At 42.1% G+C, this 20,121-nt stretch overlaps 1 protein-coding gene across 8 annotated transcripts in view; it reads left to right on the plus strand.

Annotated features, from left to right (window-relative positions):
* Positions 1–20,121, plus strand: part of ADGRV1 (adhesion G protein-coupled receptor V1) — a 412,444-nt gene that overhangs the window by 381,644 nt on the left and 10,679 nt on the right. For 7 of the 8 annotated variants that reach the window (XM_078852800.1, XM_073344461.2, XM_078852798.1 and 4 more), the window contains one exon: positions 19,847–20,038. In XM_078852800.1, the coding sequence (XP_078708926.1) occupies positions 19,847–20,038 (192 nt within the window). Of the gene's footprint in view, positions 1–8,406; positions 8,517–19,846; positions 20,039–20,121 lie in introns of those variants that run through there. The other variant, XR_013635786.1, reaches the window with a different exon arrangement.

The following is a 20,121-nucleotide window of genomic DNA, read 5'->3' on the forward strand; positions in this document are numbered from 1 at the left end:
CAGTTGCACGGGGAGAGAAATGTTTCTGTGGATGGTAGGGAGTTTCTACACTGAATGAATAGGGTTCATTCTACACTGAATGAAATGTGTGAGGACCCAACCTAGAGTGGTTTGGCTCGAAGACCCCTTTGGCATATACTTTCCTTTACAACAGTGCAACACAATCTGCTTTTTAAAGACGCTTTTGATGATGAGCATCCAAATGCACTGCTTGAGAAAAAAATAAATGTGTGATGCTCACTTCAGCTTTCAGCCTGCTTTCAAATATAGCTATAAAATTCACTGATTTAATGTTAGTAGTCAGGGAATTCCTTAGCCTGCGGGCACAGCTGACAAAGGCTCTAGCACCTATCGTCTCCAATCTGTATTAGGGAGAAGTTAATAGAGCATCATCCTTGGATTGCAAGGTATGATGTGAAATATAGGGTTATAAATGTGTATCTACAGCAAGTAAGGGTAGGAGTAAGGCTTTGCTGAATGTTTATAGGATACAAGGCGTAAAACCAGGAAATCCATTATTTATTCTCTCTACAAAGGCAGTCAGTGTAGTAATGGAAAAATAAGAGAAACACATTGCTGACATATGTATTAGGAAATAACCTAACAGCCTGTCTGATATTTTCTTAAAGTATGTTCTGAGGCCTGACCAGTAGAGAAATAGAGCCAGATTCTCCATTGATGGGCAGTTTAGCTGCTTTCTGCCACCTTACCATTGTATTCTGGTCCTCAAGATGGCAAAAGTAGCTGAAGGAGGATCACCCAGGACAAAGATGATCCTCCAGTGGTGTGGAGACCCTTATGTCGCTCCCTGCTAACATAATACAAAAAAGAGCTTGTGGCCAGAGGAAAGGGGGCATGGTAGGAACTCACTGTCCTGTACCAGCTCTCAGCTCTGTTTTCAGCCCCTGGGCCATTTGCAACTGGCATGAGTTAGAGTAGTCCTCAGTCTGCTATAACATGGCACAGGGCAAGTAACCCTATACAAAGTTGCTGGAGGATCAGGGGTATGCAAAGGTGAATTTTAAGCCACTTTTGCACATCATCCTCATGAACTTTGCTCTCTGCAGCTCATTCACATCCCAGCATCTGTACCATATTATATGCCTCACCACTTATTTCTACCTGGAACCAGGGATGCTGAAACCCCAAAAGATGGCTCTCTCAGTGTTTCCAGCATGACCAGAAGTGGGAAGTGGTAGAAATCTTATTAGTGCTCCCATGCTTACAAGATTTATAGCCTAATGTTGCATATTTGACAAGCTTTTTAAAAAAAAAAATCTAGATTTTTTGTACTTCTCCAAATTGAATTGCTGAACCTGTTCAGGTTTGTTTATTGTTATTTGGCTCCTTATCACATTAAGAAGAGGCATTCTGGCTTAGTGGATAGAGCACTGGAGTGGGACTTAGGAGATCTGGGTTCTACTCCTGACTGCTGGTGTGTGATCATGGACAAGTCATGTCACGTCCCGGTGCCTCAGTTTCCCTATCTATAAAATTGGGATTATACTGATATTCTTTAGATCTACTGGTGAAAAGGACTATATTAATTATTATTAATCTCTTTTAGCATAACCACCCAACCTGTGAGCTCACCTGATCTTCTCCTGTACCAATTGCCCTTCATAAACAGTGATTATGTATTCTGATCAGCCATGTACGTCTGTCACCTCTGATTCCTGGATATGCCTCAGAATCCTTTGCACTAGTTCCTGTAGCAACACAAGAGCCACAAAGATTCTGTTTTATGGAGACAGTTGTCAATATGAGGCAATTGTGGAGAGCTATGCATATGTTCATAATGAAACCTAACCCTCGGAGAAATTTACTTAAAGATTTGGCAAAGTCTATGAATCTTTCAAGTAAACCTGGGCCAAGTTTTGAATTAGTTTGAGCTCAGTGTTAGGTGCCAGAGAGCAGTTTATGATTTTGAATGGAAACTATGCAAGATTGAATGGTTTTGCATGGTTTGACACAACATAAAGAGAAACTTGGCAGTGTAGATGAGTTTCAGGATTGTTTGAACTTGAAAACCCAAAGTGAAATTTTGGGGATTTGAACCTATCTGAACAAATCTGCAAAATGAATCTACTGAATTTTGCATACTTCTGGTGGATAAACTCTATGGACTGTAACAGGAAGAGAGCAGGCTAATCTTGGCAGGATTTCTCTTGGTGTAGAAATGCATCTTCTTGGTTTCAAGCAGATGTATCTCAAAAAATAGGATGGAGATTTGTAAAGTTTACCCAGCTTCTGAACAGCTGCTGTGGAACAATAGTCTCCAAAAGTGAAAATCTATTAAACGCTCTTACGTTAATGAGGAGAAATATGATTTTATTAGAGCTGATCTTTGTCAGGTTGTGAAATATAAATCCAGCACTAACTATAACTCTGCTCAGTGCTATTATAGAGGCTCCTTGCTAACGTACACTGCTTCAGCAACAAGGTTGAATCTAACTTACAGAGAATGCTCAGCTACAATGGTGTGATGTTTTGGGGTTCAACCGTGAGTAGCAAAGCACTGTGTCATCACCTCCACTGCAACTGTGGGTGCCTTAAATGCTCTGCTGCTCTGACTCTCAGCCCTGATACCAACAGCCAGCGTACCAGCATGCAGGCCACACCCTGGCTTCCACCTCCCAATTTGTTTTTCAGTGGCCGCAATACCCTCTTAGTCCCATATTTCCTCCAAATCATGTTGCTGTGTGAACATCTGCTGAGGTTCCCAGAACTGTGAGTTACTGTGTTACCTCTCTCAGCGTCAGCAAGTGAGGGCACATCTACATTGCATTTAAAAGCCCACAACACAGTCTCAGAACCCAGGTCAATTGAGTCGGGCTTGGACTCCGGGGCTAAAAGTAACAGTGTTGGTGTTCAGGCAGTAGTCATGGCTACACCAAAACTGATGCTTAGTGAAGACAAAACAGTCCAAGTCTCAATGTAAACTAGATCCAAGGTCAATCCATTAATTAAGATCCCCAATTAACAAAGCTGCGCTTTTCAAGGACATATTAAAGTGACTCTGAATGTTAAAGAAGAGAGCTGTATTTAAATAGAAGGATCTGATTTAGATTTCAAAGGTTAATACTTCCGTGGAAGCATGAGTGGGATTGTTACATGATATGACTGAAATACAAATGAAAGCAACCTACCTGCTTTTGCCATGATTACACCTCTACAGGATCTTTTATTCAGTCTCAACCAACAACGTGCAGACAGAAGAAGTGAAATATTCAGAGATCTTCAGAAAAATAAAGTGGTTGTGAAGGCCCTGATATTAAAATATTTGTGCCCAAAAATATTGTGCCTTCAGTTACTCTGAATATTCATGCTGACTGGACAGATGTGCATCTGACTATCCATCTGTATGCACAAATAGCTGATTAGCATGAGTAATTGTGCATTTGTATGTGCAGTTTCATGGCTGATATTTTCAAAAAGAGTTTTCAACCAGCAACATCCATTATCAAAACATGTCATACATTATACAATACATCTGATGATGATTCTCTGAATAGTTTTATCATTTTCTTTGTGAATTGTTTGTCCTGTGTGGATTACAACCTTCCTGCACATGATAAGACATGCAAATGATCTGGTTTCATTGGAATAGTAATTGCCATAAGAGCAGTCTGTACCTGCTACATACCAGCAATGATTATCCAAAGCAGCCTTTCAGTAGTCCAACAGTGATGGAAAACTGCAGGGAAGGCAGAGGGCAGCAACAAGAGGACTGGCAGTAAATCAGTGAAAATCCCAGGGAAGTTCACAAAAGAGTCAGCTAAGGCACTAAGCTTAAAAAAAAGTATATTAACTGAGAAGACACCACAAGGAAGAGCAGCAGCAGCATATGTGCCCAGAGACAGCCACCAAAGAAACCACAGGCAGCGGAGAAGAAAGACCATCTGAATGCTAAGCAGTGAGTAATGCAAACATCCACCATGAGGTTGACAAGCAAAGCAGTGAAGAGGGCTGGCTGCCAAGGGCAAGCTAGAAGTGTCCAGAAGGTATATGGAATCTGAAATTGGTATAACTGAAAAAAAACATGAAACTAACCAATACACCCCCAAACCTCTAAAAAATAAAACTAGCAACCTAACACTAACAAAGCTACTAGTACCATCAGCGAACAAGAAGAAACTGATCTAAATCCAGTCCAGGCTGCTGCTGGGTTTGTGGGTGACTTCTTTGTCATGTGACTTCTTGCTGCTTACCAACGGACCAACCAAGAAGAAAGTCAAGGAAAGTGTGGGCCCCTTACTGAATGAGGGAGGCAACCTTGTGACAGAGGATGTGGAAAAAGCTAATGTACTCAATGCCTTTTTTGCCTCTGTCTTCACTAACAAGGTCAGCTCCCAGACTGCTGCACTGGGCAGCAGAGCATGGGGAGGAGGTGACCAGCCCTCTGTGGAGAAAGAAATGATTCGGGACTATTTAGAGAAGCTGGACAAGCACAAGTCCATGGGGCCAGATGTGCTGCATCCAAGAGTGCTAAAGGAGTTGGCAGATGTGATTGCAGAGCCATTGGCTATTATCTTTGAAAATTCATGGCGATCAGGGAAGGTTCTGGACGACTGGAAAAAGGCCAATGTAGTGCCCATGTTTAAAAAAGGGAAGGAGGAGGATTCGGGGAACTACAGGCCGGTCAGCCTCACCTCAGTCCCTGGAAAAATCATGGAGCAGGTCCTCAAGGGATCAATTCTGAAGCACTTAGAAGAGAGGAAAGTGATCAAGAACAGTCAGCATAGATTCACCAAGGGCAAGTCATGCCTGACTAATCTAATTGCCTTCTATGATGAGATAACTGGCTCTGTGGATGAGGGGAAAGCAGTGGACATGTTATTCCTTGTCTTTAGCAAAGCTTTTGGTATGGTCTCCCACAGTATTCTTGCCAGCAAGTTAAAGAAGTATGGGCTGGATGAATGGACTATAAGGATAGAAAGCTGGCTAGATTGTCAAGCTCAATGGGTAGTGATCAATGGCTCCATGTCTAGTTGGCAGCCGGTATAAAGCAGAGTTTCCAAGGGTCGGTCCTGTGGCCGGTTTTGTTCAATATCTTCATTAATGATCTGGATGATGGCATGGACTTCACCCTCAGCAAGTTTTCAGATGACACTAAACTGGGAGGAGAGGTAGATACGCTGGAGGGTAGGGATAGGATACAGAGGGACCTAGACCAATTAGAGGATTGGGCCAAAAGAAATCTGATGAGGTTCAACAAGGACAAGTGCAGAGTTCTGCATTTAGGACAGGAGAATCCCATGCACCGCTACAGACTAGGGACCGAGTGGCTAGGCAGCAGTTCTGCAGAAAAGGACCTAGGGGTTACAGTGGACAAGAAGCTAGATATGAGTCAACAGTGTGCCCTTGTTGCCAAGAAGGCAAACGACATTTTGGGCTGTATAAGTAGGGTCATTGCCAGCAGATTGAGGGACGTGATCGTTCCCCTCTATTCGACATTGGTGAGGCCTCATCTGGAGTACTGTGTCCAGTTTTGGGCCCCACACTACAAGAAGGATGTGGAAAAACTGGAAAGAGTCCAGCGGAGGGCAACAAAAATGATTAGGGGACTGGAACACATGACTTATGAGGAGAGGCTGAGAGAACTGGGATTGTTTAGTCTGCAGAAGAGAAGAATGAGGAGGGATTTGATAGCTGCTTTCAGCTACCTGAAAGGGGGCTCTAAAGAGGATGGCTCTAGACTGTTCTCAGTAGTAGCAGATGACAGAACGAGGAGTAATGGTCTCAAGTTGCAGTGGGGGAGGTTTAGGTTGGATATTAGGAAAAACTATTTCAGTAGGAGGGTGGTGAAACACTGGAATGCGTTACCTAGGGAGGTGGTGGAATTTCCTTCCTTAGAGGTTTTTAAGGTCAGGCTTGACAAAGCCCTGGCTGGGATGATTTAATTGGGGATTGGTCCTGCTTTGAGCAGGGGGTTGGACTAGATGACCTCCTGAGGTCCCTTCCAACCCTGATATTCTGTGATTCTATGAACCTCCCAAGTCAGGTCACTGTTCTTAGCCAACAAATATTATTACTATTTGTTGTTCCACCAGCCCCTCTACAGGAAGAATCAACCCAAGGCAAATTTGTGCACTAGATAAAGAAGGAATTTGCCATTAGGGATGGGAGACCTGGTTCAGGAAGAGAAAAACAACTGGCCTGAAATTTGAACTGAAGCTTATCTTTAAGAATTTTAACTTTCCAGTGCCTCTGAGCACTGCCTAACTCTCTTGACCTTACTGGAAGCAAGAAGTACCAGAAAACTCATCAGAGCCTGTTCTCATATGATTTCTAGCCCAGTTTTGCAAATTCAACACATTTTGATAAGCATCCAACTTTTTAGAGCTTTCCAAATTCTAATTTTTTTGAAGTTTGCCTGTTGCTAATGCATTCCTCCCTCCCCCCCCTCCCGCTTACTCATGCAGCTTGGCAATTTACCTGGTCACCTGTGTGTAATGGGTGCCTCTGAATCCAGATCAAACATGAATCTGCCAGTTATTTGGGTTGCAGAGTCTGTACTTTCTGTAGTAGTTAGGGTTGCAAGTTCCTTGCTCTGGAAGTATTCACCTTGTGGCTCTCTAAACTCATCAGTTCTTAATCTAGGTCTCTTAACCTCAGCAATAATTGACTCTTGTCTATTCTTTTGAATCTCTGCATGTTGAATAAACTGATCAAATCAAACTAAATCCCTGTGGAGGGTTGAAGCTGCTTAAAGCCCTATGGACCAAACTCTTTTGATCATATTAGGCTCAAGAAGTAGGACTTGATGCATTAGCATGAAGGTCACGCTGAAGTCCTGAAGCCACAACTGCCTCATTTTGCCCCTGTCTAACAGGAGGCAATGGCCAAACTATCACAGTCGTGGTGCATTTATCTGCCCAATCCCCACTCTTCTTGGCTGCTCCTTCATCCCCACAAAACCCTGCTGTGTAATCTGCATAAACTCCCCAAATCCTGTCCACTTCCCCTGCACAGTAGAAACAAACCAGTTTCACTACATCTGAGAACCTCTATTGCCACAGTGGGAAGGGTAGATTTGCCCAATACAGCAGATACCCAGGAAAAAATTAGCCCTAGTAAATGTAGATCTGTATGGCATAGCTATTGTGATGGCATTGTCACTACAACAGAATGACACTTTCCTAGTCCAGCTGGTGTAAATGGGCCTGCCTCCATTGACTTCAGTGGGACTGAACAGATTGACACTAGCTGAGAATCGGTCCCTTTCTTGTAAATCTATAATACTAAAAGTATGTCCATTAGCAAAACTATACTTGTGTAAATGATTCAATAACGCAGCTGATTGCTGTTCAATTAAAATATGGACTAGGGTCTGCCACTGAAGGATGAGTTGTTTTTTTGTGGCAGCTGATTAACATTCAGGAAGGAGATGATGACCAGGATTTGCTAAGGTAACATTTTTTTTAACCAGGAGTTCTGCACAACTGCTTTTACTTCTATAAATACAAATACAAATTGCCTGGTTTGAAATTCAGGCCTAATTTCAACTGGCATCACCTGTATCCAATTCACTATTGGGAAATAAATGGAGGCTTTGACATATCAGGGCATATCTGCTGGCTGGTGATATATATCATGGTAGTGTTGTATGTGTGCCTTAAAGAAAGATGTAATGTCATAGTGGGAAGTGTCACTTTCCATGAAAACAATAGTTCACTTTAAAAGCCCAACTTAAAATTATGGAAGGGAGCAGCCTTCTTGGGTCTATTTTTGTGGGAAAACAACAGCAAAAAAGGGAGTTGTTGCCAATCTGTATTCTGGTCTGTTCTCTTACTTTACATTGTTATTAGTTGAGAGTTCTTCTTAAATCCCAACTGTAACAGAGATCATAGCAGTAGCCACCCAGTGACACAGAACAGAGCAGAACCAAATGTCTCAGGGTCCGAAAACAAAACCAGTTTGTGTTGGATGTGTAATGGAGACCAATATAATGGATCAGCCCTCCAGATCTGTATACATTTGTGTGAGGATGTGCATGTATTCTGTGCTTCTGCTGAGAGCCAAGCAATGTCTGTACTGAAGTTGTTGGCTGCTAGAACAGAAGTAACAAGAAGACAAAAACCAGAAGTTAATATTGGTACCCCTTGTTCAAAGCAGCTGAGGTTGGGGAGATGGGTAAGACTGTGAAGATCTGGCCTATGTTGTACAAGTGTAGTTGCTGTGGTAGATTCACAAGACCTGCCTGGCACCCCTGTATTGAATCATTTTAGTAAGAAACATTCTATTTAGTGTATGATGAGTATGCTCCAATACAGCCAAAAAAAACCCAGGCTGCGCAGTCTGAGTTCAATATCACGCCCACAATTTCCAGCGAATCACCATATGTGCAGAAGAAAAGTGGTGGCAGCAGGCCACCTGACACTGTCTCTCCTTCCTCACTTTCAGGTTATTCTACTCTTCGGCTGGTAGGAGCACTGCTCTTCTGTTTCAGGAACCAGTAGCAGCACCAGCACTTCTGTCCTCTAGTCCTCCCGTCTCTGCCACAGCCACTCTCGGTATGAAAAAAGCAACACCAAAGCAGCAGTGTTAGAACTAGTCTCATCATGTAACCTTTTCATTCTAAGTTCAAGTAGTTTCAGCCTCACCCCCACACATCACAGAACTAACTTATGAGATATGGCCACAAATTTCTGAAGTTTGTACAGGACACTGGCTCTCGGCAACCCTTATTTTTGCACAAAAGATGTAGAATGGTCTCGAGAACAGTGAGGCCAACCTTGTATTTATCAGAATTTTTCGAACTTCTGATAAAGATGGTATTAGGTGCACTGCTGGCACCTGAGCAGCAAAAATAGAATCATAGAATCATAGAATATCAGGGTTGGAAGGGACCTCAGGAGGTCATCTAGTCCAACCCCCTGCTCAAAGCAGGACCAATCCCCAACTAAATCATCCCAGCCAGGGCTTTGTCAAGCCTGACCTTAAAAACCTCCAAGGAAGGAGATTCTACCACCTCCCTAGGTAACGCATTCCAGTCTTTCACCACCCTCTTAGTGAAAAAGCTTTTCCTAATATCCAATCTAAACCTCCCCCACTGCAACTTGAGACCATTACTCCTCGTTCTGTAATCTGCTACCATTGAGAACAGTCTAGAACCATCCTCTTTGGAACCCCCTTTCAGGTAGTTGAAAGCAGCTATCAAATCCCCCCTCATTCTTCTCTTCTGCAGGCTAAACAATCCCAGCTCCCTCAGCCTCTCCTCATAACTCATGTGTTCTAGACCCCTAATCATTTTTGTTGCCCTTCGCTGGACTCTCTCCAATTTATCCACATCCTTCTTGTAGTGTGGGGCCCAAAACTGGACACAGTACTCCAGATGAGGCCTCACCAATGTCGAATAGAGGGGAACGATCACGTCCCTCGATCTGCTCGCTATGCCCCTACTTATACATCCAAAATGCCATTGGCCTTCTTGGCAACAAGGGCACACTGCTGACTCATATCCAGCTTCTCGTCCACTGTCACCCCTAGGTCCTTTTCCGCAGAACTGCTGCCTAGCCATTCGGTCCCTAGTCTGTAGCGGTGCATTGGATTCTTCCATCCATTGGAGCTGCAGCTAGCAAGAGATGTCAAGAGTAACAAGAAGGGTTTCTTCAGGTATGTTGGCAACAAGAAGAAAGCCAAGGAAAGTGTGGGCCCCTTACTGAATGAGGGAGGCAACCTAGTGACAGAGGATGTGGAAAAAGCTAATGTATTCAATGCTTTTTTTGCCTCTGTCTTCACTAACAAGGTCAGCTCCCAGACTGCTGCGCTGGGCATCACAAAATGGGGAAGAGATGGCCAGCCCTCTGTGGAGATAGAGGTGGTTAGGGACTATTTAGAAAAGCTGGATGTGCACAAGTCCATGGGGCCGGACGAGTTGCATCCGAGAGTGCTGAAGGAATTGGCGGCTGTGATTGCAGAGCCATTGGCCATTATCTTTGAAAACTCGTGGCGAACCGGGGAAGTACCTTGCTTACCTGTGCCTGTTTATCTTTGATCCCCTGCTGGAGTAGTTGGCTGGCCTCACTGAACTGGTGCTTTTGTTACCAGTTCACTTGCCCCTTCCTTCCCCATCATGCTGCAGGTCTGGTAGTGCCATCAGTATAACCTTTCCATGTTCACCGTGAGCGCCTCAGCAAAGACCATGTCCCCACATATCCCTAGACATATTGGATTGAAAGTATGCAAGAAATTCTAGACATCTGGCTAGAAGATGGGTACCTGGCTTCTGGAAGTTGACTTAATTGTCACTGAGAATAGTACCAGCTTGGTCAAAGCAATTAATAACAAACATAAGAGCAAAATCCATTGCTTTGCTACCCCCTTATTTACATAGTCATTGAGGAGTGCATTTCAGAAAGAGCCATAATACTGTGAAAGCTGCCACTACACACAACACTGGTGTGTGCGCTTTTCTAATGCTCTTTCAAAGCAAACAATCAGTTGCTACTAATATTGACTTCTAGCTAAAATAGGCATAGGTCAATGTACTCTGGTGCAGAGCATTTCAGTTTTCACAGCTGTTGGAACTCAGCATTGTATATTCAGAACCACATAATTGCACAAAAGCAAAGTGAGTACACTTAGATTTTGCAACAGTCAATAAGTGTAGTGAGAGTATACTTAAGATCCCTTTGAGTATATACATAACAACATGAGAGCAAGTAGCATCACTGCACCAACTCATCTGTGTAATGCATATTCTCCAGACTTACTGGGGTCAGTTGGGGGAGTGAGTCAAAGAAGGATCCACTTTTTTTCAGTTAGCAAAACTCTTCTGTCTGTTAAAAACAGGTAGCTTAGATACAAGTGATCATGTATTGATATTTTATAATATGGCGTCCCAGCCAATAATATATATACTTGGTGCTTTAACAGTGCCAGTTTCACAAAGCTGAAAACAAATATGAGTCATAACAGCTGGAAGGAAGAATTTAATCAGAAAGTTTTGAATGATAACTGGGAATCATTTAGGAACACTATGGTAGATGCTCCAAAAGCCATAATTCCACAATTGAGGAAGAAGGCCGTGCTGGTGGAAAAGCAAACTGGTTTAGAGGGAAAGTGTAAAAAATAAATAAAATAATAAATAAATAAAACAAAAAATACAACAAATGGGAGAAGGGACGTTGATAGTAGTGAATATAGTAGTGAATATCAAAAGATAGGAATTGTAGAAAATTGATAAGCGAAGCCAAAGGGCACAAAGAGAAATCTCTGGCCAACACTGTTAAAGACAATAAGAAGGAATTTTAAAAAATATATTAGGAACAGAAAGAATCCTAATAATGGTATTGGTCCATTGCTAGATGGAAATGGAAGAATTGTCAATCATAATTTAAAAAACTCACAAAAGTGTTTAACAAATATTTCTGTTTTATATGTGAAGAAAAAAACAGATGATATAATCTCATCATATGGTGATAACACTCTTTTCATTCCACTATTCTATCTTGAGGATGTTAACAGAAGCTACTTAAGTTAGACATTTTAAATCAGAAAGTCCAGATAACTTGCCTCCAAGAGTTTTGAAAGATCTGTCTGAGAAGCTTATGGACCATTAACGATGATTTTCAATGAGTCTTGGAGCACTGGGGAAGTTTCAGAAGACTGGAAGAAAGATAATGTTGGGCCAATTTATAAAAAGCGTGAACAGGATGACCTGGGTAATTATAGGCCTGTCAGCCTGACATTCGTCTTCGGCAACATAAAGAACTAAAGAAGGATAATACAATTAATGCAAATCAACATGGGTTTATGGAAAATAGATCTTGTCAAACTAAACTGATATTTTTTATAAGATTACAGGTTTGGCTGATAAAGGTAATAGTGTTGACATAATGTACTTAGACTTCTGTAAGATGTTTGATTTAGTACCGCAGGACATTTTGATTAAAAAACTAGATTGATATAAAATTAATATGTCACACCTTAAATAGATTAAAATGGGATAATTAATAGGTCCTAAAATGTAACTGTAAATGGGGAATTGTCATCAAGTGGGTCTGTTTCTACTGGTGTCCCACATGGATTTGTTCTTGGCCCTATGCTATTTAACATTTTTATCAACGACCAGATGACTGGTGCCTCCCCATGCTGGGAGGCACCAGCTAAAGCAGAGGATACGTGACCTCCTCACGTGTCTCCCTTCCGCCCCAACCCGAGACCCCATGCTCTCTCCCACACCCCACATTACCTGCTGCTGCTCCGGCTTCCTCTGGCATGTTTGGCAGCCCCCTGCCCTCCCTGGCACCCAGACCCGGGGAGTGGGACAAAGCCACTCCTGGTCGCCGCTCCATGCAGCGTAGCCAGCTGCCTGGGAGAGAGCCTGGCTGGGGAGGGGGCCAGCAGCAGCCTGCTCCATGCCCAGGCTCGGCTTCTGGAGACAGGGGCCGAATGTGCCAGGGTAGGGATCTCTGGCTCATTCAGCCGCTGTCCCCAGAAGCCAAGCCTGGATGGGGGACAGCCCACTGCCACCACAGCCAGGCTCTCTCCCAGGCAGCTGCTGTAGGCAGCTGCTGCTGAGCTGCCAGAAAGGCTCTGTCCCCGCCCCTTCCTCTCTCCACCTGGGTGGCTGCTGGGGGGACACTGGACCCTCCATGCCCCTCACCCCCGCACCAGACTCCTGGAAGAAACTTAAAATCATCACTGATGAAGTTAGCAGATGACCCAAAAATTGGGAGAGTGGTAAATAATGAAGAGGATGGGTCACTAATTCAGAGCAATTTAGATTGCTTGGTAAACTGGCTGCAAGCAAACCATATGCATTTTAATACAACTAAATGTAAATGTATACAGCTGGGAACAAACAATGTAGGTCATACTTACAGAATGGAGGACTCTATCCTGGGAAGCAGTGACTCTGAAAAAGATTTGGGGGTTGTGGTGGATAATCAGCTGAACATGAGCTCCCAGTGTAATGCTGTGGCCAAAAGAGCTATCCTGGAATGCATAAATAGGGAAATCTTGAGTAGAACTAGGGAGAGGTTATTTTATCTCTATATTTGTCAGTGATGTGACCCCTGCTGGAATATCGTGTCCAGTTCCGGTGCCCACAATTCAAGAAGGATGTTGGTAAACGGAAGAGGGTTCAGAGAAGAGCCATAAGAATGATTAAAGGATTAGAAGGCATGCCTTTATAGTGATAGACTCACGGAGCTCTATCTAGCTTAACAAAGAGAAGGTTAAGTGATGACTGGATTGCAGTCTATAAGTATCTACATGGGGAACAAATATTTAATAATGGTTTCTTCAATCTAGCAGAGAAAGGCTGAGAATCAAAGGTCTGAGAGTTGTTTAAACTCTACAATTGCAGAGTTTTTAATGGTGAGAGTAATTAACCATTGGATCAATTTACCAAGAGTCACGGTAAATTCTCCATCACTGACCATTTTTAAATCAACACTGGATGTTTTTCCAAATGATCTGCTCTAGGAATTATTTTGGGGAAGTTCTATGGCCTGTGTTATACAGGAGTACAGACTAGATTATCACAATGGGCCCTTCTGGCCTTGCAATGTATGAGTCTATGAAAGTAATGCTTTTGTAAATGGTGCATAGCAAGGAGTGTTGCTTTCCCTAGTCATAATTTAAGTTGCTTTCTCAGCTTCTGCTTGGATGGCAGTGTTGTAATAGTGAGAGCACAGGGGTGAGAGAACTAAGGCTATGTCTACATTAGTTAAGCTTACGGCGGCAGAGCTATACCGATACAGCTGTGCCACTGTAAGATCCCCATAGCTTCTCTATGCTGATGGGAGAGAGCTCTGTCAGTGACATAATTAAACCACTCCAATGAGCTATTTTGGTAACTATTTTGGCAGGAGAAGTTCTCCCACCAACATAATGCTGTGTACACTACTGCTTATGCTGGCGAAATTTATGTCACTCAGGGGTGGGGTTTTTTCACATCCAGGAGCAACATAAATTTTGCTGACATAAGTGATAGCGTAGACATGGCCTCAGAGTCAGGATTCATGTTTCTAATATCTGACTTAGCCAGTGACTGCTTGTGTGCCCTTTGACTCGGACAGGTTATCTGAGTAATCTACGTACTCATTATGGAAAAAACACAGATTAGCAATTTCATCATAAGTGTGTATTAAAATGTGGAAGTCCCTCTGAACCTCACATAATGAAATTCCACCCCAGCCTTCAACAGGAACCATCACGATTGCCACTGCTGCTTGGCTCTCATAAGAACACGGACAGACTTCCAGGTCCTGAGAGAAGTATCCTGCTGTTTGTCTCTGTGTCTGCTCTTGCAAGATTATAACTGACTATTTTAAATTAGGGAATACACTCTGTAAATCGCTGACCTTAAAACTATTTTATGATTAATACCAGCCCCTCTGGACCAAGGGGCTGGTATTTTTTTTTTACAAAAAAAAGTACTGAAATTACAGATGAGACAGATGTACCCAGCCAACAGCAGTTGGTCTTAACCTTAAGTGTAGCAGAGGCTCTTCTCTAACGATGGGGCTCTTCTATAACGATGCTTTGTTGCCATGAGCCTGGGGTGTTGAAGCCTACCCGCTGCTAGTAAATTGTCGCTATGTGTTCCCCACTACTGTGTAACTCCAAGAAGGGTTATTTTAAGAGTTGAATTGTACAGATGAATCTGGTTGGTCTCTCAATCTCTCTGAACCTCGACTAATATAATAACAGTTCCTCTGGACTGCAAGTGTTTGAAATACACTCAAAATTAAACCTCCATAGTAGCTACTAATCTGATTAGGATAATATCCCACTGTGACCACTGAGCCTGCTTACTTATGCATATACCCCCATCTTTTTGCCTTGTCCTTCACATCCACTTATTTGTTCATCCACCTGTTGCAGCTAGCCTTAACTATGAGATTTCTGGAAAAGGGACTTGTCTTTGTTCTATTCATTCATACAGTGCTTAGCACAATGGGGCACTGATCCCAGATCAAGACCTCCAGGTACTTCTGCAATCTAAATGTTTAATAATAGAATTAATATAGTGGAATAAGTTGAGCTGGAGGCTTGGGCTGACAAGGAGCAGCAAACAGCCACCTGCCACATAAGTGAGGGCAGCTTTAATCTCTTCTGGGTCTCCATAGTCACATAATTATGTCACTGCTCTCTTTTGGAATTGGTCTGTGCAGTGCAGTGCTCTGTGCACAAAACAACCATACTGCCTTCTGTTGTTTGCAGCCTGTACTCCTGCCTTAAACCCTCTAAAGGTACCCTTCTTTTCATGTACTAGCATTGCAGAGAGCCAACCTCTGTTCCAGATTCTTGCGTTTGGTAATGGAGCTTGATCTCTGGTCACTAGCAGATTCCAGCCTAAATTGGTGTATCTTCTGGTGGTATGGAGCCACTCTAGAAACTCATACCTCACGCTGGCATGGCCTATGCGTGGGAGAAAGGGGATGTGACCAGGGATTCCCTATGCCTCCCAATTAATTCATCCAGGGATAGCAGTTGTTCTGAATTGACCTTTTCTTTCTTGTTGGAAGAGCACACACTCACTTTGAGGTGCCCAGGGAAAGTTTAGAATGTTTCAAGCCAGATTCACTCTTGCTGGCACAGGGAAGAGGGAAGGAAGTGCAAAGGGCATCTTTTTGCACTGCCTGCTCTAGTATGTTCCAAGCAGATTCATTTGAGATGATTTACCCAGGCTAGTACCACCACCTGTCTTCCCTTGACATTTCTATATAGGATGTAGCTTTAATTTCCACTGGGGCGCTATAGTTACCTAATCATGCCCCCGCATTGGCCAGTTCAATCTGCTTTTGCAGCAGCGCTAGTTGACTGCCAATCCTCAGTGGCACTTTGCATCATATCAAGTTTTCTGGCAGAGTGTCTACTGCCAGGACATATGACAGGGCCTGGCAGAATTTGGCCTTCCACAGCAAAATCTTATATCCTTGCAATTCGATGGGAAGGAAGTGCGTAGTTTTGACGTGAGTCATTTTCAACATGCAGATTCTTTTTGAAAAATGCAAACGGTACATAAAATATATGTGCAACTTTTATGAATGGGTTCTTAGAGACTGAATTTCTAGAGACTGTCTGAACTCCGGAGTGCAATGATTTCACTATCATCAGTTCTTCTTAGAATTGCTTCAACAACAATCATCATTCATACCTTTTTATGCTTTATATTAGGGGTGTCGATTAATCGCAGTTAACTCATGCAATTAACTCAAAAATTAATAATGATAAAAAATTTATCATTATTAATCGCAGTTTTAGTTGCATTGTTAAACAATAGAATACCAATTGAAATGTATAAAATATTTTTGGATTTTTTCTGCATTTTCAAATATATTGACTTCAATTACAATACAGTACAAAGTGTACGCTGCTCACTTTATATTATTATTTTTATTACAAATATTTGCACTGTAAAAATGATGGAAACAAAAGAAACTGTATTTTTCAATTCACCTCATACAAGTACTGCAGTGCAATCTCTTTATCGCGAAAGTGCAATTTACAAATGTATATTTTGTTTGTTACATAACTGCACCAAAAACAAAACAATGTAAAACTTCAGAGCCTACAAGTCCACTCAGTCCTACTTCCTGTTCAGCCAATCATTTAGACAAAAAAGTTTGTTTACATTTAAGAGAGATAATGCTGCCAACTTCGTTACAATGTCACCAGAAAGTGAGAACACGCATTTGCATGGGACTTTTGTAGATGGCACTGCAAGGTATTTACGTGTCCAATGTGCTAAACATTTGTATGCCTCTTCATGCTTCGGCCACCGTTCCAAAGGACATGCTTCCATGCTGATGATGCTCATTTAAAAAACAAACAAAAAAAAACATTAATTAAATTTGTGGCTCTACTCCTTGGGGGAAGAACTGTATGTCCCCTGCTCTGTTTTACCCACATTATGCCAGATATTTCATGTTATAGCAGTCTTAGATGATGACCCAGCACGTTAGTTTTAAGAACACTTTCACTGCAGATTTTACAAAACATAAAGACGGTACCAATGTGAGATTTCTAAAGATAGCTACAGCGCTTGACCTAAGGTTTAATAATCTGAAGTGCCTTCCAAAATCTGAGAGGGTTGAGGTGTGGAGCATGCTTTCAGAAGTTTTAAAAGAGCAACACTCCGATGCAGAAACTACAGCACCCAAACAACCAAAAAAGAAAATCAGCCTTCTGCTGGTAGCCTGAAATGATGATGAAAATGAACATGCATTGGTCTGCACGGCTTTGGATTGTTATCAAGCAGAACCTGTCATCAGCATGGATGCATTGCCTCTGGAATGGTGGTTGAAACGTGAAGGGACATATGAATCTCTCGCACATCTGGCACGTAAATATCTTGCGGGGACGCCAGCTACAACAGTGCCATGAGAAAGCCTGTTTTCCCTTTTAGGTGACATTGTAAACAAGAAGCAGGCAGCATTATCTCCTGCAAATATAAACAAACTTGCTTGTCTGAGCAATTGGCTGACATGGGACTGAATGGACTTGTAGGCTCTAAAGTTTGACATTGTTTTATTTTTGAATGCAGTTGTTTTTTGTACATAATTCTAGATTTGTAAGTTCAACTTTCAAATCAAAGAGATTGCACTACAGTACTTGTATTAGGTGAACTGAAAAATACTCTTTTGGTTTTTTTACAGTGCAAATACTTGTAATCAACAATAAATATATAAAGTAAGCACTGTACACTTTGTATTCTGTGTTATAATTGAACTCAATATATTTGAAAATGTAGAAAACATCCAAAATATTTAAATAAACGGTATTCTCTTATTGTTTAACAGTGTGATTAATTGCAATTAATTTTTTAATTGCTTGACAGCCCTAATTTATACTTAACTTTTTTACAGAAAATGTTTCAGTTGCTGATCCCATTATGTCCAACCCACCTAAAAGTCCTTAGATTTGTTTTTAGAGTGGGAGGATGTTTTAACTCCTGTTCAATAGTTCCTTTGGTTTAAAAAAAAAGAAAAGAAAAAAGTATGTACTATGTGCTTTAATTTTTAAATTTACAGACTTACCTCACCACTCAGTTTTCACAAGGCTCCCCTCCCCGAAAATGTTCATGAACATCACTGAGAAACAAAAACAGGTCATCCAGTAAAAAAATCTTTTTTTATCAATACAGTTAATTGTTTAACATTTTTATTGCTCTTAAACTTGTTTTGCAAAAATCTGAAGCAAACATTGCAATAGTTTTAGGGGGCATTTTTATGGTATTCAGCCGATTGGGGTTTCATCTTCTTGTATTACATGATCATCAGGCCTGGATTAACCAGTATGCACTGGGTGCAGTTGCACAGGACCCCTATTTCAGATTTAGCCTGGCCACCCCAGCTGAATGAGTGAGTGAGTGGTGGTGTGATCTGGCTCACAGGGTCATAGTGCCACTAGGTTTTGCACCCATGATCAATAGTGCAGGAAGCAACTTGCCCACCCCAGCTGCACTCAGATCCTACCAGGCCCGAGGCAAGACAAGAGCCCAGAGGCAGAAGCAGGGCTGGGGATTTACTACTCCTACCAGCAGTTGAGCCTGAGATCAGGAATAGGTGGGACTGGGAGCAGGTCCCTGGCTGCATACAGGGTATAGTACCCCTTCCCCATTCTTATGCAGAGGGAAGCAACCCCACAGGCTTGGGCCCTCTCTATCTAGTCTAAGATAGGTAGCATCCACCCTCCCCCCCAAATTTCCATAGTGCATAGGGCTCTAAAAGTCTTTAATCTGGCCCTGATAATCATAAGGGCCTCTTCTGGCCTTCAAATCTATGAATCTGTGACTCTCTGATAAAGTGTGGTTTCAGTCTCTGTTGCGTAGGTGTACCTACATGCAGAAACTGGGTGTTCCCAGTCTCGTTTCATATTTAAAGTTGCAAACATTAGAAATTCCTCAGAATAAGAGGCTAAATGAAAGCTCATTTACTATTTATAAGCTCAATTACAAGTTTCATGCCTGTAGGGTACATTTCAAACGACTTGCCCTATTTAGTTTTTTCATAAGTCCTGACGACAGAGGGAGCCATTAAAACAATGCAAATTCAATAAAAGGAAGCCTTCTAGAATTCTCCTTTCTGCAGATCTCGGAATTAACTCCTTCTTCTTTATTTAAAAAGTTGTTCCCTTCTGCCCACACCCAATATTCATATAATTTAACAATCAGACCAGAAAGAGAGAGTCAGATTTCAGTCCCAAAAGTTAAATGATATGATTTTTGTGCAGACAAAAGACACAGTTTTAACACTTTGTGTTGGCTCAACTTAAAGGTCAAAATTAGCAAGTTTTAAAGAAGAGCCACAGAGACACACACAGTAGGGCTCTTGTAAAAATCATAAATGAAAGCCACTGTTCAATTAGGGAGTAGCATGGAGAATTTCTTTTAAAACTGCAGCTTGATATCAATGATGGCAGCAAAGCAGTTTGCATGAGATTGATGTTAGAGCAGGAATGTAAGAAGCCAGCAGGTCAATATGAGAACAAAAAATAGTGGCTGGCAGAATAAAATAAGTGGTGAGCAGTTGCCAGTTTCTGTTGTAAAGCAGTCCCTAAACCTGTTTTCTCACTGTTGTGATGGCTGCGAAACTTGTTTTTTGCTCTGATCTTGGCTTCACAACTGGGTGGGTTAACCAGATAATCATTTTTAATGACCATTACTGGGGGCCTCAGGACATAAGATTACGCTTACTGTTAACTTCTAAACCTGAGTTTTACAATGACACCTGCTCTTGTGATTCAGTGTTTCATATCCCAATCACATGAACCATTGGCTGTTGGAGTAAAAGAGGGCATCTGCTACGGCATGTAGAATCTTGTCATGACTCTATGTTCCCAATCTAGGATTGCTTCATTTCACTGATGCTTTCCTTTTCTCCAGGGTCTTTACGTCTTTGTGGTGTATTTTATCCTACACAACCAGCTTTGTTGCCCTGTGAAAGCAAGTTACACCATAGATATGAATGGACACACAAGCCCAGGCTCCGCCTTCTTCACACATGGCAGTGGGATGCCCCCAGCAGGAGGAGAGATCAGCAAGTCTACTCAGAACCTGATCAGTGCTATAGAAGAGGTACCTGTATTCTATACCTCATAATCATTATCATACTTACTGTAAAGCTGAATGGGGAAACAGTGATATACATAGATGTGAGA

Source organism: Lepidochelys kempii, chromosome 5 (assembly GCF_965140285.1).
Source record: "Lepidochelys kempii isolate rLepKem1 chromosome 5, rLepKem1.hap1, whole genome shotgun sequence".
Taxonomy (NCBI): domain Eukaryota; kingdom Metazoa; phylum Chordata; order Testudines; family Cheloniidae; genus Lepidochelys; species Lepidochelys kempii.